This window comes from Trachurus japonicus, chromosome 17, assembly GCF_045865225.1.
Source record: "Trachurus japonicus isolate A0001 chromosome 17, Traja_1.0".
Classification (NCBI taxonomy): domain Eukaryota; kingdom Metazoa; phylum Chordata; class Actinopteri; order Carangiformes; family Carangidae; genus Trachurus; species Trachurus japonicus.
The window spans coordinates 10228730-10253096 of NC_140923.1; the positions used below are offsets into that span (position 1 = coordinate 10228730).

A 24367-nucleotide genomic window follows, 5' to 3' on the forward strand; every position below is an offset into this window, starting at 1 on the left:
ACACCGCTCCGTGGACACGGCCGTTGGTCAAGGGCACTCAGCAGTAGGGTCCGTGTCCACCGGACGCTATGAAAAAAATGCGTCGTACCAGGCTCACATCTCACATTGATGGTGAGTCACAGCCTCCTCTCTCCTCTTCCACCGGTGGAAATTCTCTGATTGTTGCAACGGAGTCAGAACGGAGCGGAGACGCTGATATTCATGTGAACGCGTGACTGCGCTGCGCGCATGTAGACCTTTCTCTCTTCCTCTCACATTGCGGATTATTGTGTGCATGTGTGTGTGTGTGTGTGTGTGTGTGTGTGTGTGTGCATATGTAGGCTACAGAGGCACCTATGCATACTGTAATACTGTCCCGTCTAAATAAACAGGACATTTACATTTAGGCTATGCAGTGTCATTTTGAATTACATTTTACACAGGGGTGCCGTGAGATTTTATGCACTTTTGAAAGGTGCCCTGACTGAAAAAAGTTTGAGAAACGCTGGGTTAAGGCACAGATGAACCATGTGACCAGGATAGCCGAGAGGTTTGTGACCAGGATGGCCGAGAGGTTTGTGACCAGGATGACCGAGAGGTTTGTGACCAGGATGGCCGAGAGGTTTGTGACCAGGATGGCCGAGAGTTTAAGGCGTTGCACTTAAGATGCAATGGACATTGAGTCCTCGTGGGTTCGAACTCCACTCCTGTTGGATCAGTTTCAATTAGAGTCTTTAAACTCTATAAATATAACATTGACCACCATGCTGGCTGAGTGGTGGAGGTGTTGTTCTGAACAACACTGGATGTTGTAGTTTAGATCTTAAATCAAACACTGAGTTATAAAGTAGTTTGAGCCACTCAGTTGTTTTGCTCTTTATCAGGACTAGTGTTGTGTCATTTGCGATTGATTCGTTCGAAGGAACGAATTATTTAAGTGAACGTACTGACTAGAATCACTTCCTGACCTGATTGGTTCCTTTCTCAGTTCAGTAGTTGAGCTCAGCAGCAGCGTGCAGGCCGACAGTGGAACTGCTGTGTGGTCTGTGAATCACTGAATGACCTGCCAATCTGGTGGCGGAGACTCTCATTGGCCCTCATTTATTAAACTTGCGCAGGATCTGGTGTAGATTCTGGTGTAAATATCAGTGTACGCCAAGTGTCACGTGTGATTTACTAAAAGTGTGTACGCTGCTGATTTCGGCGTAGAACCGGCGTGGTGGTGATAAATCCGGCGGCTGAAAACGAGCGTCATTTAAATGTCACGCCGATATATTCCTGCTTTAGAGGCGTCGCCCTGCCCCTTTTACCACATGGAGACACGGAAGACGGCCAAGAAGACGGACTTTACTGACATTACCGCGTTGAACAGGGAGAGGGTGGCAACATTAAATATCTGGACATTGATAGATTGATAGGTTTAGTGATTGATAAGCGTCATCCCGGTGGATGGAGGCTGCAGACGCACGTGTCACCGACCACGTCAGGAAACCCAGCGACCTCATGAAATGCTCCTGCAGTTTACTAAACACAAGTGACTGAGGAGAAATCATAGAGGCATATTATTATAACCATCAGCACCGCTGGCATGGTTCGGCTGATGGAGGGATGTGAAACACCGGCCCGATCTCCCGCTGACAGGTCCCGGTGACGGGAAAAAAAAAAAAAAAGAAATACTCCGCCGCCGAGATCAGCTGCACCTGGACAGGTAGCGGAGCCCCCCCCCCCCCCGCCGGCTCCGGTGCCCGGCAGAGAGGGAGACTGAGGAGCCGTCCGGTCATGCTCTGGTGCAGGAGATGTTGGAAGTTTGTGTGTGTGATCTAACAATAACAGGTCTGTCTGTCATTGACTGTTTCTGTTTACACAGCTGATTAACGAGCATCTGTCACATCCTGGTTTTTAATTCATCTCAGTTGCCCAAAATAAAACTCGAGTTATATTTTCAACACGGACTTGGTTTTATCGTTTCTTTTTTTTTTTTGGGGCTACTTTTTATATTTTTATCAATATAAACAACAACATGTGGTCCACATCTCTGCGTTATTAGACTATGGTTTAATAATCATTCTGACACAGCAGCACTCGTTCCTGCATGTTCTACGCTGGTTCCAAATGTGCGTACACCTGGTCAGAGCTGGCGTAAGATTTGTGCGTACCGTACGCTCAGATTGATAAATGCCGATCCTTGCGGTGAATTTGGTGTACACCCATTTTTTTGGTGTACGCAAGTTTAATAAATGAGGGCCATTGGCCCTCATTTATTAAACTTGCGCAGGATCTGGTGTAGATTCTGGTGTAAATATCAGTGTACGGCAAGTGTCACGTGTGATTTACTAAAAGTGTGTACGCTGCTGATTTCGGCGTAGAACCGGCGTGGTGGTGATAAATCCGGCGGCTGAAAACGAGCGTCATTTAAATGTCACGCCCCGATATATTCCTGCTTTAGAGGCGTCGCCCTGCCCCTTTTACCACATGGAGACACGGAAGACGGCCAAGAAGAGGGACTTTACCGACATTACCGCATTGAACAGGGAGAGGGCGGCAACATTAAATATCTGGACATTGATAGATTGATAGATTTTGTGATTGATAAGCGTCATCCCGGTGGATGGAGGCTGCAGACGCACGTGTCACCGGCCACGTCAGGAAAACCAGCGATCTAATGAAATGCTCTTGCAGTTTACTAAACACAAGTGATTGAGGAGAAATCACAGGCATATTACTGCTGCGAACGCGACTTTATGACCATCAGCACCGCTGGCATGGTTCGGCTGATGGAGGGATGTGAAACACCGGCTCGATCTCCCGCTGACAGGTCCCGGTGACGGGAAAAAAAAAAGAAAAGAAAAACACTCCGCCGAGATCAGCTGCACCTGGACAGGTAGCGGAGCCCACCCCCCCCCCCCCCTCCGGTGTCCGTCAGAGAGAGAGACTGAGGAGCCGTCCGGTCATGCTCTGGTGCTGCAGATGTTGGTTTGTGTGTGTGATCTACAGTAACAGGTCTGTCTGTCATTGACTGTTTACACAGCTGATTAATGAGCATCTGTCACGTCGTGGTTTTTAATTCATCTCAGTTGCCCAAAATAAAACTCGAGTTATATTTTCAACACGGACTTGGTTTTATCGTTTCTTTTTTTTTTTTTTGGCTACTTTTTATCTTTTTATCAATATAAACAACAACAACATGTGGTCCACATCGCTGCGTTATTAGACTATGGTTTAATAATCGTTCTGACACAGCAGCACTCCTTCCTGCATGTTCTACGCTGGTTCCAAATGTGCGTACACCTGGTCAGAGCTGGCGTGAGATTTGTGCGTACCGTACGCTCACGCTCAGATTAATAAATGCCGATCCTTGCGGTGAATTTGGTGTACACCCATTTTTTTGGTGTACGCAAGTTTCATAAATGAGGGCCATTGTGAGGGAACGGTGCATGTTCAGTGATGCGTTCACTGACAGTCGGGGCTGAGAGCTCCAGTTCACTCACTGTGCGCGTCGTTCACTGTACTGGGGGCTGAGGCCGCCCATTCACTCCGTGTCGTTCGCGAACGTACTGACACGGTGATTCAGGTTCGCGCTGCCACTCACTCACTCATGATTCGCTGCACCAGAGAGCTGCTGCTGCAGACGTGATTCAGGTTCACGTACTGTGCTGAATGTGGCGCTGTGTCACTCACTGCCTGGTGTACTGCATGCACAGAGCTGTGTAGCGTCATGTTAAGTGAATGTACTGTGCACAGAGGACTTGTGTTCACCGTGTAGTAATATTTGCTGCTTCTCCCGCGAATATCTGTACTGTACACTGTACTACGCACGTCCCCTTTTTTTTTTGCGCCCTCCCTTACAGGGGGGGGGGGGGTGATTCGGTGAACAAATTTTTTGAACGACTCATTTTAAGGAACTGATTCTAGTGATTCAGTACAGTCAAAAGAACTGCCGATCCCATCACTAATCAGGACCAAGATGGTTGTTGACCTTTGCTCATCTCACCTGTACTGGCTGAAGAGTTAAAGTGCTGCACTGAAGATGCAGCGGAAACTTGTGGGTTGAAATCCCAACACTCTTTGCTGGTTCTTATGAAGATAGATGCTCTGACATCTCAGCAATTCGCGAGTTCGTGGCCATAATGCGAGCTGACGTGGCCAAAACTGTTGATGGGTGAGCTAGACACATATATCAGTTAGTAGTAATAGCTCACGTGATAGAGCAGCTCCCCCAGTAAACTAAACTTGTTGTCAGTCTGGGGTCGAATCCTGCTATAGGCTACAAATTTGGGTAATGCATTTACTTTTCTCATCATTATTATGATCACCATATATAATATTACGGCTGTCAACGAGTGTGAAAATTAATATTCGAATGTGGGAAGAAGAAAAAAATGTTGACGACAAAGTTCCCACCACCAGGATGGCCGAGTGGTTAAGGCGTTGCACTCAAGATGCAATGGACATTGAGTCCTCGTGGGTTCAAATCCCACTCCTGGTAGATGACCTCTTATAGAGGTAGTGCATGAATAAATTTATAAGCACAATAAAAAAGAAACACACTGGCATTCATATGTTATATTTTCTTGCTTTAGAGACCTCGTCCTGGCCCCTTCTCCACATGGACACAGCCAAGAAAAAACACGTCACTGACATTACCACATTCAACAGGGAGAGGGCGGCAAACTACCTGCACATCTAGTCAAGTCAAAATTTTTGTGACTGATGAAAGTTAAATCACTGCTGGATGGAGGCTTCAGACGCACATGCGTTCAATCACCTGTCTCGCCTCACGTCACCAGGATGGCCGAGAGGTTAAGGCGTTGCACTTAAGATGCAATGGACACAGAGTCCTTGTGGGTTCGAACCCCACTCCTGGTAGATGAGTCTGTCATTAATCTATATCTCACAGTGGTTCAGTAGTTGATACCTGCAGTCACCATGCTGGCTGAGTGGTGGAGGTGTTGGTCTGAACAACACTGGATGTTGTAGTTTAGATCTTAAATCCAATTGAGTTATAGGGCTCTATTTTCGTAAACTAGGTGCAGGCGTGACGCATCTGCCCTGCGCTTCGCCAACGAGGCGGCTGCTTTTTTGTCCCAGTCCCTCCCTGGTTTCATCTGTGTTAATTCAGTCAGGCTGAGTTTCCATTACGCATGCCGACAGCCTTTGATCTGTCATCAATGTGACGGGACAATCTATATAGATATACGTGTATGTGCTGATTCAGATAGTTACAATAAATAGGGGTTATTGTGATTATTGTGATTCTTATTCTTCTTATTATTAATTGCATTTAAATGTGCCTGGAACTGCGGAAATCTGCCTGTGAGGTCTTGGTGATGTGTCTGCACTGCGGAGCTGGGCAGTCAAAATACCTGTCCGCTGGCTGCGCTTCGCCTTGCACTGAGATTAGACCAGGTTGGAGATGGCGAGCTTTCGGCGCACTCTCCACGCGGTCTATCGGCAACAAATTGTCACTGCGCCAAGGTGAATCTGTCGACACCTCCCCCTGCTGCGCGACCACTCCCATCTCGGCGCACAGCAGTCTGCCAATTTACCGAATCCGCTGCGCACGTTGTTGCACTGGAGGAAAATACCACTGCGCCAGGGCTCACCTTGCTGCGCCACCCTGAGTTGCGCCAGGAAAATAGGGCCCATAAAGTAGCTGAATAGTTAAAGTGCTGCACTGAAGATGCAGCGGATGCTTAAAGATCCAATAACGACCTTGACCTCAGGTCTTCACACTTCTCTCCATCTAGCTGCATGCCATGACATGACATCTCCACAGAGTTGCATGTTGACGACAAAGTTCACATCACCAGGATGGCCGAGTGGTTAAGGCGTTGCACTCAAGATGCAATGGACGTTAAGTCCTCGTGGGTTCAAGTCCCACTCCTGGTAGGAGACCTCTAATAGAGGTAGTGCATGAAAAATAAAGAAGCACAATGAAAAAGAAACACACTTGTCTTTATTTATCAAGAGTGAGTAGGATCTGGTGTAAAAAATCAGTGCACGTGATATAACAAAGGTTTTCATGTTGCTGATTTCGGTGTAAGACTCACGTGATGTTGATAAATCTGGAAGCTGAGAACAATCATAAATAACACGCCATGACACGTTCCTGCTTTAGAGACCTCGTCCTGGCAACTAGTCAGTTACCTGTCTTGCCTCACATCACCAGGATGGCCGAGAGGTTAAGGCGTTGCACTTAAGATGCAATGGACACAGAGTCCTCGTGGGTTCAAACCCCACTCCTGGTAGATCAGTTTGAATCAGAGTCATTATAAAGTATACTGTATAAATATAACCAGTTGCTTTTTGTTTATATTTATACAGTTGTTTTTAACACATCGGTCCAAAGATCTGTTTAATCTCACTCCTGGTCGTGTTTCTACTGGACCTTTTCTCTGCAGTTTGAGACCTAAAGATCCCCCGACAACTTTATCAGGATCAAGATGGTTGTTGACCTTTGCTTATCTCACCTGTACTGGCTGAAGAGTTAAAGTGCTGCACTGAAGATGCAGCGTTGAAATTCCAACACTCTTTGCTGGTTCTTATGAAGATACAGATGGAAACACCAACATGAGGTGTGTTGTGCTGCAGGAACAGTGGCAGTGATGGTTGGGATTGGATGACAACATTGATATCACCAGGATGGCCGAGTGGTTAAGGCGTTGCACTCAAGATGCAATGGACGTTAAGTCCTCGTGGGTTCAAATCCCACTCCTGGTAGGAGATGTTTTAAATAGAGACAATGTGGTAATAAGAAAAGACACATCATCTCTGCTTTGTGATCAGCAGCTGTCAGAGCCCAAGTCAACGTTTCACCTGGAAGATTTGTCACTGCTTGTTGCGTCCCAGAGAACTCAGCGTGGTTTGAAATAATGATTGTTACTGCAATGATTTATAATTAATGTCACCACCTCCAGTGAGTGAATGCACACGTCACGGGAACTGAACTGATGTGGAAAACCTCCAGCTGTGCAGAGCGTTAGTTAAAAAGAAATGTGCTCGTTAATGAGCAGGGGTCTCATTTATAAAACTGTGCGTGGGATCGTTACTAAAAGTGTACGTACGCCCAAAAGCCAAGTTTTGCGTACGCCAGTAAATATTCAGACTTATAAAACCCTGCGTACGCACATTTGCAGGCAAACTTCCCTTTATAGATCACAGAGTTCCTACAAGTGTGCGCAGCTGAATCCGCTTCACGTTCCGCCCTGTACACGCCCTGTTTTAACCCTAGATGGTCGATGCAAACCACCACATGAATGTGATCTGCATGTCAATGATCCTGATGTGCTGTTGTTCTGTCTGTGTTGTGAATTAGTTGCAGGTGTGAAAGTGGCGACGTGACGTGTTGCTGCAGCTGTTAACGGCGTCAGCGGCTCAGAGCGCACGCGGTGTTGTTTTGTTGCGCTGCCTCTCTAATGCTGGACCCGGTTCGGCACATAGTTACAACAATGACAACAGTTCTAATCTGAAACCAGTTATTAACCATTCATCATGGTCTCCCTCTCCCTCCTTTCTCCTCCAGCGGTGCCGTGGTGCAGAATTACGCACGGGGCTCACCGCTGTATTATTTACAGTAATTAGACTGATCGATAAAACTTTGAATAATTAGCAGAATCAGTTACATTCTGAGGAATGATCAAACATGACACTTCTCTTGATAACAAGAAAACAGAATGTAACAATTGTGCGAACGATTACTGGATTTTTTTCCCCAGGGTTTGAGATTTAATTGACTCTTGATCATACGTTCACAGTATCATAGGAACATATAGTTATTTACACCATGTATTTATCCCATGCAGCCGCGCCTCCTCTCCTCCTCCTGCGCTCTGGGAGTGGACAATATGACGGAGAGACGGCGGTGATTAAATATAGAGAAGGAATTTTGATTTTTAATTTTAAGTTAGATTCTAAGAAGATGTTTCTGAAACACCAGTCTGATGCAACATAAAGCTGTTGAATTAAATCACCGTGGCAACATGGATCTAACGCATACGGGTTGAAATTAAATGTGTGACGGCCGATAATAAAAACATAATCGTTCTTCTCAATCATCATTTCCTGAGTCTGACTTCAGTTCACCACCACACTGTTTGTGTCGCCAATTCCCCTTTTCCTCCAAACCATGCGTACGCATGGGTCAGAGTTTGCTTAGGGCTGCGCACATTCTCCCGTCAAGTTTGTTTTTTATAGATCACAACCTTGGCGTGAAAAGTCACGTACGCCACTTTCAGCCCCGTTTTGTGCGTACGCAACGGTTATAAATGAGACCCCAGGTCTCTGGAAACTGACCTGTCGATGATGCCGCACATGTCGATGTGCAGGTTGCTGTAGTTCCCCAGCTGCTTCTGCTGCACCAGGATCAGATCCACGATGGTGTTGTCCAGGGTTAGGAGGCGCATGCAGCCCTGGAAGACGTTAAAAGGGTTTCTGCATTCCTGACTGTCGTCTGCAGCCGGACAACCTGAACCCACCACACAGACAGACGAGTCACCGGCTGGTTAGATGGAGCGCACATCTGCACACAGCTGTTAACCTGTCATACTGACCAATAAAACAAATACTTAGTGATATTTATTCTACTGTTCAGCAGCTTCCATGTGGCTGTTTGTCAACCAGGAGGACTCGGACCCCTAGTGGTACTTGGTGTAATTGCAAGGGGCACTTAAAACGATAAAATATAATTTTATTGAGTGACCTTTATTCATCATTTTACTACAGTAGTGACTGGAGCCATCATTCTTGCCTAAACTGCAGAAGCTAAGCTAATTGGCATTTTCCCCAGTCCCATATGTTTTAATGGGAAATTTGTCATATTTTAATAAGAAGCCAGATTTTGACTTGAGTTTCAAATCAAAATGTCAAAAAGACAGTTAAGATTTTGGACAGGAAACCTCTTAACTTTCATTATTGTAATGTTTTAAAAAAGTTTAACATTCTTGACTTAGACAGTTATCAGATTTTTATGGATGTCTGTCTCATCTTCAAAGTTTTAAACGCACTTGCCCCACCACCACTGAATAAATTTATTCAGAGAAAAAATAATGAAGGACGAAGAACCAGAGCCTTAACAAGAGGTGACTGTAATGTACCGAGGAGCAGAACAAAATTTTGTCAAATGGTCAGTTCTGTAAGAGGAACACAGTCTTGGAATAAGTTACCACCACACATCAGAAACTGCAACAACTATTTAGTCTTTTAAAAAAATCTCAAACATTGGTTAAAAACAATTCAGACATGTAGGCTACTCATATAGTTTAAATACTGTTTAAATCTGATGTCTGTTCCCGGGCATGTATGGTATATTGTTCTATGTGGGTTAAAATTGTCTGTTCTTATTTTGTTTGTCTGCGTCTGTTTTGCCTTGATATTGTCAGTCTGTGTTCTGTTCTGTAATTGTCCACTGTATGACGACTTGTCATCACAAGGTTTTAAAGTCTTCTGTGTTATGTTTTTTAGAAACCTGCCTTGGGACTGCGGCTGAAATTTAGCAGTTGTGCTAAGTCCGGCACATTTACACTGATGCTTAATGTGTCAATGTTGATGAATGTGCACTGTCCCAATTCACTAAATAAAGAAATGAAATGAAATGTAGCTGCATTTCAGTGAACAGCCTCCATTCATTTCTTTAATTGGGCTTTTATTGTGAAATACCTCACAGGACGATGGTGTAAAACTCAATAACGTGCAATGTTCAGTGAACAGCGACTTTTAAAAATACACTTTTCAATTTACATTTGTTAAAATTAGCTGTTTGTTTCACATGTCTGAAAAACACAGCATTAAAATCGCATTTTCGTCTTCAGAACTGTTTAAAAATATGCGACGATGCAAATAAAAAGGCTTTTTCTATTTCTGTCAAGTTGGTTTGAAAAGGTGGAGAACCACTGAACTGTCTCACAAAGACACAGCTGACCTGTTTGGCACTTACCACCGAAGAAGAGATGACTGGCGACGGCGACAGGGAAGGAGGGGCTGGCGTGAGCCACGCCTCCGTCCTCCTCGTCCACAGCGATGGTCAGTCGTCCTCCTCTGGAGTTCAGCTCCACCGAGTGCCACTGACCGTCATTCAGAGCAGAACCTGGGGAAACCAAGAGCTTATTAACACACACACACACACACACACACACACACACACACACACACACACACACACACACACAGGGTCTGTCCCAATATGAACACTCGATCACACTTACACACTTGGCCACTTGGCGTGTGCGTTCATGTTCTTAGTGTCAGTTCAGTGTGTCCCGTTTCTCCAACGACTGAAAGTGCAGCCGCTTGATTTGCACTTTACCCACACTGAAGGTCAGACCGCATCCCAGCGGTGTTTGGCCAAGTATAAATCCCACAATGCACCACGGTGAAGTAATTATGACTTTTAATGTCACATTTTATATTCATCATGCTCTGTTCATGTTTTTATGTTTTTATTTTTTCGTTTTTCTTGTTTGGTTTATTTACTTACAGAGTTGGGCTCACATGTTTATGATCTGAATCTTGCGCATAGAGACACTTTAGGAGTAGATGAGACTGATCCAGCAGCACTGGTTATTAAACTGTTGCTGTGCTGTGTGTGTGTGTGTGTGTGTGTGTGTGTGTCGTAGTCGTGCTACTGTGTGCAACGGCACAGGCTACACTTGTCAAGTGTGTCCCAAATGTTTTTAAATCTCCCCCCACACGCTTGGCCACTTAATCCATGCTGAACACTATATGTAAATATACGTTCCACCAGCAAAACGTCACCAAAGTGTGTGCGTAACCAAGCGCACTGAGCCAAGTGTGGAGAAATGGGACAGGCCCACACACTGCTGAGAGAGTGTTTTCTCAGGTGTTCATGGCTGCACATGGAGCCATTAAAGACCTGCAGCAGATGTCGCATGACTTCTGTTCCATGGAAAAGACGGACGGGGAAGCTCAGGCATTGATGTAGTAACGACAGAATTAGACATCTGCAGCTCAGACACCACACAAAACAGCTTGTTACTCATGGATTTCTCACAACTTAACTCTATTACGTAAGAAGGATATTACCTGTATCAAGCATAACCAAAAAAAAAAACATTTTAAAGAGGAACTATGCAAGATTTTGACTTTAATTAAACAGCTTCAGAGTAATTGTGATGGTTAAATGACTTGTAACTAGTTCCAGGGAGAATGGAGGCTCTCTGCCTTCCACCTAGCGTCTCTTGGCTGAAAACCAACATTGTAAGATCAGAGCCTCCAACCCGGTGTCCAGGATGGCCGAGAGGTTAAGATGAGATGCAATGGACACAGAGTCCTCGTGGGTTCGAACCCCACTCGAACCCCAGTCCTGGTAGATGAGTTTCAATTAGAGTCATTAAACTCTATAAATATACCAGTGGTTCAGTAGTTGATACCTGCAGTCACCCTGCTGGCTGAGTGGTGGAGGTGTTTGTCTGAACTTTACTGGATGTTTTAGTTTAGACATTAAGTCTAAAACCCTGGTTCTTATGAAGATAGAGATGGAAACACCAACATGAGGTGTGTTGTGCTGCAGGAACAGCGGCAGTGATGGTTGGCATTGATTCTACAAGTGGCTGAACTCCACTGGAACAATGAACATCAATCTGTGAAGATATATTCCATCATTTATCCTTTAATAAAGGTGGTGGAGAGAGGACTGTCTAACACATCGGTCCAAAGATCTGTTTAATGTCACTCCTGCTCATGTTTCTACTGGACCTTTTCTCTGCAGTTTGAGACCTAAAGCTCCAATCAGATATCGACCTTGACCTCAGTTTTTTTTTCTCTCCATCTCCACAGAGTTGCATGTTGACGACAACATTCACATCACCAGGATGGCCGAGTGGTTAAGGCGTTGCACTTAAGATGCAATGGACACAGAGTCCTCGTGGGTTCGAACCCCACTCCTGGTAGATGAGTTTCAATTAGAGTCTTTAAGCTCTATAAATATAACAGTGGTTCAGTAGTTGATACCTGCCGTCTCCATGCTGGCTGAGTCGTCGAGGTGTTTGTCTGAACTATACTGGATGCCGTAGTCTAGACATTAAGAGCCTGTCCCAATTCTCCCCCTAGCCCTAAATATTTGCCCTAACCCAATATTTTGCGCGTTCACGTGTAGGGGTAGGGTGTCCCATTACTCTAGGGAGCAAGGGGAAGTGCAATTTTGCCCTTAAAATCAGCCCTCAAAATGTAGTGAGGTCCGATGCGGGCTTAAAATGAAGTGGAAGATGAAATTACCCGTTCTTACCACGCTCGATCGTCGTTTAGACAAATCTGAAATGCTTGAAGAAACATTTCTCTCTGTGTGTGTTTTGTGTCGCTATGTGTGGTATTTATTGGGGGAATCACGGTGTCGCATCAGTGGCTGCAGCTGACAGGGACAGCTAACGGCAGCAGCAAAGCTAACGGCGGCAGCTAAGCTAACGGCGGTAGCTAAGCTAACGGCGGCAGCTAAGCTAACGGCGGCAGCTAAGCTAACTGCAGCAGCAAAGCTAATGGTGGTAGCTAAGCTAACGGCGGCAGCTAAGCTAACAGCAGGACGTCAGCTGTTAAAACCCTCCCGTTGTGGGACACGACATGAAACTACTCCAGTTAGCTCAGTCATGTTGGAACTCAGATATCCGCTGGAGAAAATATTTTTTCATGGAGCGTTTATTGAGTCACTGAGTTATTAAAGTTAAACAGGTAGCTAACCGTTATGGCTAATCTATGATAACCATGACTAATTACAAAAATTGTTTAGACTGAGATAAACAAACACAGCCAACGCAACAGGCAACACAACAGCTGGAACTGCTGACATTATTCATGAATGAAAATAGTAGCACGCTCCACCGGTAGAATTGTAAACATGTGACGTATGTTATCACGTTCGCTACGTTCACTACACTAGTGGTGTCCCATTTCCATAGGGAAAGATTTTCAGCCACTTTCCCTCAACGAGGGGAATTTACGGTTGAGGGCACTCAAAACCCTGGAAGTGGAAGTTTTAAGGGGGAGAATTGGGACAGGGCCTAAGTCTAAAATCCAATCAAACATTGAGTTATAAAGTAGTTTGAGCCACACACAGTTGTTTTTCTCTTTATCAGGATCAAGATGGTTGTTGATCTTTGCTCATCTCACCTGTACTGGCTGAAGAGTTAAAGTGCTGCACTGAAGATGCAGCGGAAACTTGTGGGTTGAAATCCCAACACTCTTTGCTGGTTCTTATGAAGATACAGATAGAAACACCAACATGAGGTGCGTTGTGCTGCAGGAACAGTGGCAGTGATGGTTGGCATTGATTGACAACACAGTGCTGAACTGACGATGCTGCACCAGGATGGCCGAGTGGTTAAGGCGTTGCACTCAAGATGCAATGGATGTTAAGTCCTCGTGGGTTCAAATCTCACTCCTGGTAAATGACCTTTAATAGAGGTGGTGCATGAATAAACTTATAAGCACAATGAAAAAGATACACACTGGTCTTCATTTATCAAGAGTGAGTAGGATCTGGTGTAAAAAAATCAGTGGACGTGATGTAAGAAAGGTGTTCATGTTGCTGATTTTGTGGTGAGTTGTTGTTGGTCTCCCAGCTCTCGTCTCACCAGAAACATGGACTGCTTTATGGCACGGGTTAGCAGTGAGTTTTTACCACAATGAAAATATGCATTCTGAAACTGTAGGGGGAGCTGCAGGGGGGAAAAAGGTGACCAGAACAGCGTAAAAGCAACCACACTTGCATAGCTCCCCTTTAAGGTATGATTAAAGATCACCTTTTGACATGAGGACTGCTAAAACCTTCCAGAGAAACTCAGATAAGATGTGACAGCAATGTCTCAATACTCCTCAGATACTTTAATATGGACCTAAGGTGTAGAAGTTAAAGGTCCAGTGTGTAATAATTGTCAAGGTTTATTGGCAAAATCTGAATATATTATCCATATATATTTAGAACACGGCTCTCTTGAATACTCGATTCTGATTGGTCAATCACCAATATTCTGCGGTGTTTATTTCTCGATAGACCACCGCTGAGCGGACCGTTGCTAGGGACTCCATAGCAACGGCCGACTCTGCATGTCCAGTCACGGCCGCTGTTTTGCTGAGCCTCCTCCCGTTCGTGCATTTGAAGCCTTTGATAATCAATCAGTGGATCGATGGATTACCATACACGTTACGATGTATTTTGTGTAGTCCTATCTGTCATAAACAAGAGATTATGGGGTGCGTTTGTGTCGCGGAGCTACAGAGAGGAGAGGAGCTGTGACACGGTCAGAAGTTCTGATGCAAGTTTACTTTTCAGCCACGATGTGGAAATAACTTAGGAGCCTCCACTCTCCCTGTAACAGGTTACAAGTCGTTTATCTAACATCACTATTAGTCCGAAGCTATTTAATGACGGTAAAAATGAAACATAAAGTAAATATCCTGCATACTTTCTCTTTTCTGTGCTGCGCTGGTCAGAGTGGCGTCCCGAGCAACGGTCTAATTTTACATGAATAAAATCTCTTTTTATCATTATTTTGTGTTACATTATTGAATGATTTAGTTGTAGGCCGTGTTCTAAGCGGGATAATGTATAGTTGGTCGGTTGTTATGGAGAAATAAACCCCTTCATGTTGTATGAACATACAACCTGTCGGGGTTTATTTCTCCATAACAACCTCCGAACTATACATTATCCCTTACATAATATATTATCCATGAATGTATTTGTATGAGTGTATATATATATATATATATATATATACGTAAGTGTATAATTGCTATAAAATAAAATGAGTTTGGTTTTCGTAGCCTTATAAATACTCTTTTATACCGAGGGTCTTGCTTTAGAGAGTGTCGCCATCTTGCGTCGCCATGTTTGTACGGCAGCCCAAACAGAAAATCCAGCCAACCAGAGAGCGTGTTTGCATTCATAAATAAACCGACGAATGGTAAATGGTAAATGGTCTGTATTTATATAGCGCTTTACTGTACCTGAACGATACCCAAAGCGCTTTACAGTACATCGCATTCACCCATTCACACACACATTCACACACTGAAAATGGGCCCATTAACAAGTGGTAACGTAGATTCATCCACATTAATATGAGACTTTTTTATTGTTGCGGAGTTTTTCGTTCTGCTGATGGAGAAACTCCTGGTTGTCCCTTTAATGGATGAAAGTTCTGGGTGTTGGACCGACCTGCACTGATCTCCAGCAGCGCCCTGCCAGCCTTGTGGACCTGCAGCCGCAGCCGGGCGTCACTCAGGTGCAGCCAGACGCCGCCGCCGTCGCCAGGGAGGTCAAAGGTCAGCAGCAGCCCAGCCTTGTTCCACGTCCTGAACTGAAACCCCACGGACACCGACACGCCCGCTGTGGAGGAGGACGTCGCCCCCGGCAACCGCAGGAAGCTCTGGGGGCCGGGGAACGTCACGGCGACGGAAACCGGCTCAGCACAAGAGAAGGTCACGTTGCCCTGAGACGGAGAGAGAAGAGAGGGAAATGATCATCACCACGGAGATAAACCAACATGAAACATGAATATTAATCAGTTGCAGAGGGCGTGTCGATGTCACCGCGTGTCGCCGTGATCTCATCAGCGAGTCTCCTTAGAAGAGGACACTGGTATTACCATAGTGATAACAGCAAAGGTTCAGGATGAGATTAGAAAAGCAAACTGTAAAAATACCAAAGTCACCCAAGTTGGATGTAAGAGAGATAAAGACTGGGACTGAAAGGAGGAGGAGACCCTACAACGGAAGAAAGGGGTAACTCTTTAGAGTGCAGTTCTGAAAAAAATGACTTTAAAGTATTTTTGTTGTCCAGTCGACTGTATTGAACTTAGGATTCTGAAAATTGGTCAAATCCTGGCTTTTGCAAGTAGTATTCTAGCTGTGTAAAAATATTTAACTCAAACTTAACATTTTACCCTTATTTCAGAGTTACCTCTGTCTGTCTGTGCATTGAGGCAAAGCTGGCCATACAACACAAGAAAAGGGAAACTAACTCCCATTGGTTCATAAAATGGTAGTAGCCTGTTGTACAGTAGGGCCTGTATAGGGCCATTCTATACACAGGAAGAAAAGGGTAACTCATGTTACTGTGTTCTCTCGTTGTTTCACCCCAGTTTTTGGGAGTTACTGTGAAAACCACCCACAAATATATCCCAAATAAGATAATGTTGAGTCAAGATATTTATCCACATGACGTAGCAGACCTTTAATGTCCCAAAAATGACAAAATCTCATTTTTGACAAAAAATGAGTTACCCCTTTCTTGCGTTGTAGGGCACAGAGCGCCCAACCCTGCTGCTGCTGCTGCTGCTGCTGCTGCTGCTGCTGCTGCTGTTGTATCTTGACATCTCTGTAACAGTCTATTGTTTTGAGTGGTGGTAATGACTCCGGGCCCACAGCTACAGCTACAGCTGCAGCAGTAATATATTACAGGCCCCGGCTCTCTGCTGGGAATATCAGCCTGCTATCTTTGTAATGCTCTGGAAACACAGATGACATCTAAAAGCCCTTTGTGGTGCAGTTAGAAGTGATGCACAATAATTCATTTTGGAATGGGATGGTGCGACGCCACGGAACAAAGTTACCCTAAAAACCTTGAGACTTAGAGGAAATCTACACAATGGGAAAAAAAATGACACACGGCCAAAGGCGACAGGAAGTTCAGTTCCAAGAGAAATGGATGAGATAGACAATATTCATGACTGAGCGACAAAACAAAACAAAATTGATAGAGTAAAAGAAAATGGAATAAGGACAGATTGCTTTGATAGTGATTCCCATGTGTTTACATTTGTTTTTGTGTTAACTTGTATTAATTGAGTTGTTGCATCTGTTTAAATTCATGCAATAATTGAATAAAAATACATTAAAGTGAGAAAAAAAACGACCCTGCAGCACATACACCTGTTCTCTCTGTGCTCATGTTCCCCTCACAGATTAAACTGGACTGTAACTTTGTGAAGAGCCTCAGCGTCTTTACAAAAGGAGCTCTGTTAGATCTTCAGCTCTTTACTGAGAATAACTCATGTTTTCTTTCCTTCTTCTGTCTGGATCTTTACACTAATGAGAGCGAGTTTATTGGTCTCTAAAGAAGCGCTTCACAGCCCTTTACATGATGAGCTCGCTCCACTCACTCTGACTGTGGAAACATCTGAAGGTCCTAATGGCCAAAACGAGGAGGCATTAGTGAGAGTGTAAGTGTTTACACTGATGTGTCCGTTATTAACTAAGCCGGCGTCTGAGTGGTAAAACCAATATTTCACCACTTAGACTGAATCCCCGTGGGTTAGGGGGGGAATCTAACACACTAACACACACACACACACACACACACTGGGGCCTCTAAGAGTGACCAGTGGAAGAAAAAAACTCCTTAGCAAAATAAAACTGAAAAAAGAAACTTTAACAATAAATGATATATACTATGGATGCAAAAAAACTATTTTTCCCCCATCGATACCAATAACCTATAACTTCCTGCTTCTCATAACTCATGCCAATACTGATACTGATACTGATAGCATTTTTAACAGTTTATATCCACACCTGAGGTTAAGAAAGGCTAAGACGTAGTGAGTAAAGATTAATTTAAAGGGACAGTTCAGCATTTTGGCAAATTGGCCCATTGCCATAATCCCTATAGTCATAGCAGTAGGTTTGTTACCTTTAATTGTCGGTGCAAGCTATTTTTAGAACGGCGGAGCAGAGCCGTGAGCTGCTCAGAGCTACTCTATGGAGGCTCATTATGGGATTTCTTGGTTTCCCTCACGAAACTCATCAAATACACAATCCAACAACTCCACAACGCTCTGGTGGACAAGTTGTGAGCTGCACATTCACCACGCTATGAGATAATAACACAATGTTACCACACAGAGTTGTTTTAGAGGGAAATACATGCAAAACCACTGATGCATGTTGCCTTCAGGGGCAGTTTTTCAACAAGCAGTCTCTGTATTTGCCCCGAAAACGACTCGTAACGTTGTGTTATTATCTCATAGCGTGGTGAATGTGCAGCTCACAACTTGTCCACCAGAGCGTTGTGGAGTTGTTGGATTGTGTATTTGATGAGTTTGATGAGGGAAACCAAGAAATCCCATAATGAGCCTCCGTAGCGTAGCTCTGAGCAGCTCACGGCTCTGCTCCGCCGTTCTAAAAATAGCTTGCACCGACAATTAAAGGTAACGAACCTACTGCTATGACTATAGGGATTATGGCAATGGGCCAATTTGCCAAAATGTTGAACTATCCCTTTAAGCTAAACAAACTCACCATCAGTGTGACTTCCTGTTAGATGAGTCCGTCATTAATCTATATCTCACAGTGGTTCAGTAGTTGATACCTGCAGTCACCATGCTGAGTGGTGGAGGTGTTTGTCTGAACAACACTGGATGTTGTAGTTTAGATCTTAAATCAAACATTGAGTTATAAAGTAGTTTGAGCCACTCAGTTGTTTTTCTCTTTATCAGGACCAAGATGTTTGTTGATCTTTGCTGATCTCACCTGTACTGGCTGAAGAGTTAAAGTGCTGCACTGAAGATGCAGTAGATGCTCACACTCATAGCTGGTTCTTATGAAGATACAGATGCCACCAACATGAGGTGTGTTGTGCTGCAGGAACAGCGGCAGTGATGGTTGGCATTGATTCTACAAGTGGCTGAACTCCACTGGAGCAATGAACATCAATCTGTGAAGATATATTCCCTCATCTATTCTTTAATAAAGGAGGTGGAGAGATGTTTGAGACCTAAAGCTCCAATCAGATATCGACCTTGACCTCAGGTCCTCACACTTGTTTTCTCTCCATCTCCACAGAGTTGCATGTTGACGACAACATTGACACCACCAGGATGGCCGAGTGGTTAAGGCGTTGCACTCAAGATGCAATGGACATTGAGTCCTCGTGGGTTCAAATCCCACTCCTGGTACGAGACCTCTAATAGAGGTAATGCATGAATAAATTTATAGGCACAATGAAAAAAACACACAGGTCTTCATTTATCAAGAGTGAGTAGGATCTGGTGTAAAAAATCAGTGCAAAGGTTTTCATGTGGCTGATTTCGGTGTAAAACTGGCGTGACGTTGATAAATCTGGCAGCTGAGAACTATCATAAATAGCAGCACGCCATGATACTTTCCTGCTTTACAGACCTCGTCCTGGCAACTTGTCAGTTACTTGTTCTGCATCATGTCACCAGGATGGCCGAGAGGTTAAGGCGTTGCACTTAAGATGCAATGGACGTTGAGTCCTCGTGGGTTCAAACCCCACTCCTGGTAGATCAGTTTGAATTAAAGTCTTTAAACTCTATAAATATAACAGTGGTTCAGTAGTTGATACCTGCAGTCACCCTGCTGGTTATGTGTTTGTCTGAACAACACTGGATGTTGTAGTTTAGATCTCAAATCAAACATTGAGTTATAAAGTAGTTTCAGCCACTCACTCAGGATCTTTATCAGGAAACACCAACATGAGGTGTGTTGTGCTGCAGGAACAGTGGCAGTGATGGTTGGCATTGATTCTACAAGTGGCTGAACTCCACTGGAGCAATGAACATCAATCTGTGAAGATATATTCCCTCATCTATTCTTTAATAAAGGAGGTGGAGAGAGGACTGTCTAACACATCGGTCCAAAGATCTGTTTAATGTCACTCCTGCTCATGTTTCTACTGGACCTTTTCTCTGCAGTTTGAGACCTAAAGCTCCAATCAGATATCGACCTTGACCTCAGTTTTTTTTTTCTCTCCATCCCCACAGAGTTGCATGTTGATGACAACATTCACACCACCAGGATGGCCGAGAGGTTAAGGCGTTGCACTTAAGATGCAATGGACACAGAGTCCTCGTGGGTTCGAACCCCACTCCTGGTAGATGAGTCTGTCATTAATCTATATCTCACAGTGGTTCAGTAGTTGATACCTGCAGTCACCATGCTGGCTGAGTGGTGGAGGTGTTTGTTTGAACAACACTGGATGTTGTAGTTTAGATCTTAAATCAAACACTGAGTTATAAAGTAGTTTGAGTCACAGAGAGTAAAACTAGCTTGCACTGACAATTAAAGGTAACGAACCTACTGCTATGACTATAGGGATTATGGCAATGGGCCAATTTGCCAAAGTGTTGAACTATCCCTTTAAGCTAAACAAACTCACCATCAGTGTGACTTGCTGGTTGTTGTGTTTGGCTCGTTCGATCAGGTTGAGGCCGTTGTAGAGCAGGTTCTCCACGCAGCCGTGGAAGGTCGACTTGGACGTGACCGGTTTCTGGACGGCTCCTACGCTCAGCTGCACAGGGACGACAACACACAGAGGGTTACACAATAACACAGAGGGTTACACAATAACACAGAGAGTTACAATACACAATACACAATAACACAGAGGGTTACATGCATATGAAACAATAACACAGTGCAGTGTCTTTGATTCTAATGCACGTTGTCCGGTCTGTTTCCCTGGTTGTACATTCAGGTGTTTTAGATGTGAGTATATTCTGTATTCTGCTGCACCGCGGCACCTGTTCGATGTCCCAGTGGTTGAACTCTGCGGGGACCTGAACCCTCTCGGTGTGTTTGTCCACGGTGACGTTGAGGTGAGAGCTGCGTCTCTCCAGTACGACGTGGTGCCAATACTGATCATCTAACAGGCTGCCGAGGGAAGCCAGGCGCCGCGGCTCGGAGGACCAGGTCCCACCTGGAACAGAAGAGGAGGAGAGACAAGTTAGTTAAAGGGATAATAATAATAATAATAATAATAATCCCTATAGTCATAGCAGTTGGTTTGTTACCTTTAATTGTCGGTGCAAGCTATTTTTAGAACGGCGGAGCAGAGTCGCAAGCTGCTCAGAGCAGCAGCTTTCCCTCATCAAACTCATCAAATACACAATCCAACAACTCCACAACGCTCTGGTGGACAAGTTGTGAGCTGCACATTCACCACGCTATGAGATAATAACACAACGTTACCACACAGAGTTGTTTTAGAGGGAAATACATGCAAAACCGCTGATGCACGTTCCCGTCGGGGGCAGTTTTTCAGCAAGCAGTCTCTGTATTTACCTGTAAAGCAGCTCGCGGCTCTGCTCCGCTGTTGTAAAAATAGCTTGCACCAACAATTAAAGCTAACGAACCTACTGCTATGACTACTACTTGCCAAAATGTTGAACTATCTCTTTAAAGTAGTTGTAAAGTTTTTTTTCCATTGTTTTGTCTGACCTGATGCTCAGACAAGTGAAAACCAGCCCAATGAAATCCTCTCTGCTGTTATGAATATTCACATTTTTCATTTTTCTCAGCATCCCATAGAGAGGATCGCACCGAGGTCACCGCTCTTTCAGTTCACGAGGGACTAATGGATATCTGCATACAGTACTCGAATTAGAGAGTAGGAGCCAAATATGTGATAAACTGCAAAAGGAAACATGGAAAGACATCATTAAAGATAGATGAGCACCAGCAGGTCCAAATTAGTGGATGCATTTTTGCATCAGACTGAAAAAAGACAAGACACTTTGTGCTTCTTCTAGAAAGAGCTGAACACAGTCTGTCATTAAAAATGTATTAGTGATTCTTCAGGGAGAGACGGTCCCAGCTTCAGGGAGACAAACACAGACAGTTTGGAAGACGATGACGAGCAAATGTAAGCTCTGATATTTCAGGCTTATATCAGGATCGTATATATTTTTTGCCACTCGGAGCGGAGGATGAGAACAACAACTTCATCTGGAGAAAAAAAAAACTAAGTTGTGAGGATGTGGACCTGCATGATGAAGTGGAGTGGAGCTCGTCCTGTCAACACACTCATTGTGATGAGTTATTTGATGACGGTGTGGGCAGAGTGGAAAGAGACGGGCGCCGATCAATATGAGAGGGAAAGGAAAAGGATGACAAGACTTAAAAACACACAGGAGCACTTTGCCGGCACTGATTAATTGGATAATTATCATGTTATTGGGGAGAGAGCAGTTTATGATGGAGGGTTTTGTTTCGCTGGATGGATGATTTGATTACCTGGTGAGAAGGAGAGAGACCAGAAATAGCTAATTAATTGAAATTAATATACAGGAAACTCTCTCTCACTATTCTTTGGGTCGTCAGGGAGGAAAAATTAATCTCTCTAAAGTAGCAGTGATTGAACATTTGGGTTTAAGACTGAGCTGTCGGTATATATATATATATATATTTTTTTTTTTTTGGTGCCGATAGAAGAAAAACTGTGGTGTGGAATATGAAACAGCAACTTGGTCCCCTGTGTAAAAAGCTACTGAGTCCTTGAGCAAGACTGTTATATGAATTGGGATGTGTGTGTGTGTGTGTGTGTGTATGTGTGTATGTGTGTGTGTGTGAGAGAGGGGTCACCGAAAATCAATAGATCACTTCCTGATGGGAACATGGAAAATATTAACAAGCAGCGGGTCGGTCGGTCGGTCGGTCGGCGCACATGAAAAATGTAAAGATGAGTGTGATTCTGGCTCAGAGGGAAGGTCACAGGGTGTTAAAGAAAATCAAAACATGTTTTTATTTTCAGAGCGCGAGCGCGCACGGAAATATTTAAATGCAGAACATTTCTAAGACAAGTTAGCTGGAGGAGCTTGGAGCGCCTCGAAAGCAAAAAAAAAAACCCCAAAAAAACCCAGAGAGTCAGAGAGCGGTTGTGAATCAGGACGATGGGAGGAAGTCTGCTGATGAAGGAGAGCGAGCACGCTCAGCAGAATCTAAGATAAATAACAGATAAAATGCTGCAAATGACTAAAACACTTTTTTTTAAGACTGATTGTGTTTGCCTTCTTCTTACCCTCTGATGAGACTGACTCACTTCCTGTCTACAGTTTCATTACAGCTGTTCACTAGGCCTACACAAGGCCTTTATCAGGAGTTTCTGTCATCAGCTACAAACTCTAAACACAGTTTGAAAAAGCAAATTTGGCAGCAAACTGTGTGTGGTCTCGGTGCAGTGTGATGACATCTGGGCTCGTTGTGATGTCAAATTAAAAAATCTCTGCATGTTGTCGTGTCGTTGCTGTTGGAGACATTTCAGTTGTTCTGTAAGAAGCATTTGTCAGTCTGGGCTCCCCTTAAAGGGATAGTTCATCATTATTTTTGGCAAATTCTCCTATAGCCATAATCCCTATAGTCATAGCAGTAGGTTCATCACCTTTAATTATCGGTGCATGTTGTTTTGAGATCAGCGGGGCAGAGACGTGAGCTGCTCAGTGAAAACAATGGAGGTGAACGGTACAGGTCTCCTGTCCCTCATCAAACTCATCAAATACACAATCCAACAACTCCACAACGCTCTGGTGGACAAGTTGTGACCTGCACATTCACCACGCTATGAAATAATAATGTAACATTATGAGACAGAGTTGTTTTAGAGGGAAATGCAGCCGGAACTACATTCCAGACACGGCTGCTGGGCGGAGGGATTTCAAAAGCGCAAGTAGTTCTGAGTATTTGCTCTGTGCGTTGTAATGTTACACAATTACTGTATACATGATTATCTCATAGCGTGGTGAATGTGCAGGTCACAACTTGTCCACCAGAGCGTTGTGGAGTTGTTGGATTGTGTATTTGATGAGTTTGATGAGGGACAGGGGACCTGGACCGTTCACCTCCATTGTGTTCACTGAGCAGCTCACAGGATGAACATCAATTTTTACTACTTCTATCCAACATACTGTAACATTACCCCAGTTGAAATGACAGATTCCTCTTACTGTTGGAAAGGATTATGTACAGTAAGTAGTACACAACACAGGTCCCGCCCTTCTTACATAGAGGTTTTGTTTCACTGGGACTCAGATCAACCCTCAGCATGTACAGTATGTTTTCTCTTAAAATGACTGAGGTATCAGAAAAGGACCAAGCTGAGTTATGAACCAGCAAAGACACATTACACGACCCTGACACGGTGATGAATGTAAAGCAGAGAGGAGAGGGGATGGCTCTGAATAGCAGACATAAATCTTCAAAAAAAAAACACCAGCATGTTTATACAGCTGTTTAGAGTCAGACAGCAACAGGCAGACTGAGTGGTGCTTCATGTTGGCAGTGAAAAGCTCTTTTCACTGTAAAATATATATAGATATATAGTACATCATTGAGCAAAGATCCTGGTTTTGCCCTGAGGACACCAAGGTTGCGAAAAAAACAAAAAAAACATCTAACTTGAAAAAAGATATGATGAAAAACTGACAAAATATTCTTCAGGATATAAATGTTAATACAAGACTTGGCCTCATTTATCAGTTTAGTGAGCAGACGACTGGACAAAGAGCTCAGCTCCTGATTGGCTGCTGCTTCTGTGCCTCATAAAGCAAACTGCAATATGTTTGGGTTCAGTCCTGGATGTGTTGGTGTTACTGTAGCAGAGCAGGAGCAGGGTCGGTGCACACAACAGACGACTTAAATTACACAA

The 24367-nt window shown here is 44.1% G+C and overlaps 1 protein-coding gene and 10 non-coding genes across 11 annotated transcripts in view; 10 read left to right on the plus strand and 1 right to left on the minus strand.

The window, feature by feature from the left end:
* The window catches only part of LOC146970109 (contactin-associated protein-like 4), a 137067-nt gene that overhangs the window by 95663 nt on the left and 17037 nt on the right, over positions 1–24367 (minus strand). Inside the window, exons 5-9 of the mRNA XM_085804619.1 lie at positions 20469–20644; positions 20105–20236; positions 15143–15416; positions 9911–10060; positions 8272–8443 (exon numbers count right to left, since the gene is read on the minus strand). Of these exons, the coding sequence (XP_085660745.1) occupies positions 8272–8443; positions 9911–10060; positions 15143–15416; positions 20105–20236; positions 20469–20644 (904 nt within the window). The remainder of the gene's footprint in view (positions 1–8271; positions 8444–9910; positions 10061–15142; positions 15417–20104; positions 20237–20468; positions 20645–24367) is intronic.
* Positions 4382–4465, plus strand: trnal-caa (transfer RNA leucine (anticodon CAA)). The gene has a single exon. It is a non-coding gene; the product is annotated as a tRNA-Leu (tRNA).
* On the plus strand, positions 4762–4845 carry trnal-uaa (transfer RNA leucine (anticodon UAA)). The gene has a single exon. It is a non-coding gene; the product is annotated as a tRNA-Leu (tRNA).
* trnal-caa (transfer RNA leucine (anticodon CAA)) lies at positions 5785–5868 on the plus strand. The gene has a single exon. It is a non-coding gene; the product is annotated as a tRNA-Leu (tRNA).
* On the plus strand, positions 6144–6227 carry trnal-uaa (transfer RNA leucine (anticodon UAA)). Its single transcript has one exon. It is a non-coding gene; the product is annotated as a tRNA-Leu (tRNA).
* trnal-caa (transfer RNA leucine (anticodon CAA)) lies at positions 6616–6699 on the plus strand. Its single transcript has one exon. It is a non-coding gene; the product is annotated as a tRNA-Leu (tRNA).
* Positions 11799–11882, plus strand: trnal-uaa (transfer RNA leucine (anticodon UAA)). Its single transcript has one exon. It is a non-coding gene; the product is annotated as a tRNA-Leu (tRNA).
* trnal-caa (transfer RNA leucine (anticodon CAA)) lies at positions 13286–13369 on the plus strand. The gene has a single exon. It is a non-coding gene; the product is annotated as a tRNA-Leu (tRNA).
* On the plus strand, positions 18798–18881 carry trnal-caa (transfer RNA leucine (anticodon CAA)). Its single transcript has one exon. It is a non-coding gene; the product is annotated as a tRNA-Leu (tRNA).
* On the plus strand, positions 19147–19230 carry trnal-uaa (transfer RNA leucine (anticodon UAA)). Its single transcript has one exon. It is a non-coding gene; the product is annotated as a tRNA-Leu (tRNA).
* On the plus strand, positions 19739–19822 carry trnal-uaa (transfer RNA leucine (anticodon UAA)). Its single transcript has one exon. It is a non-coding gene; the product is annotated as a tRNA-Leu (tRNA).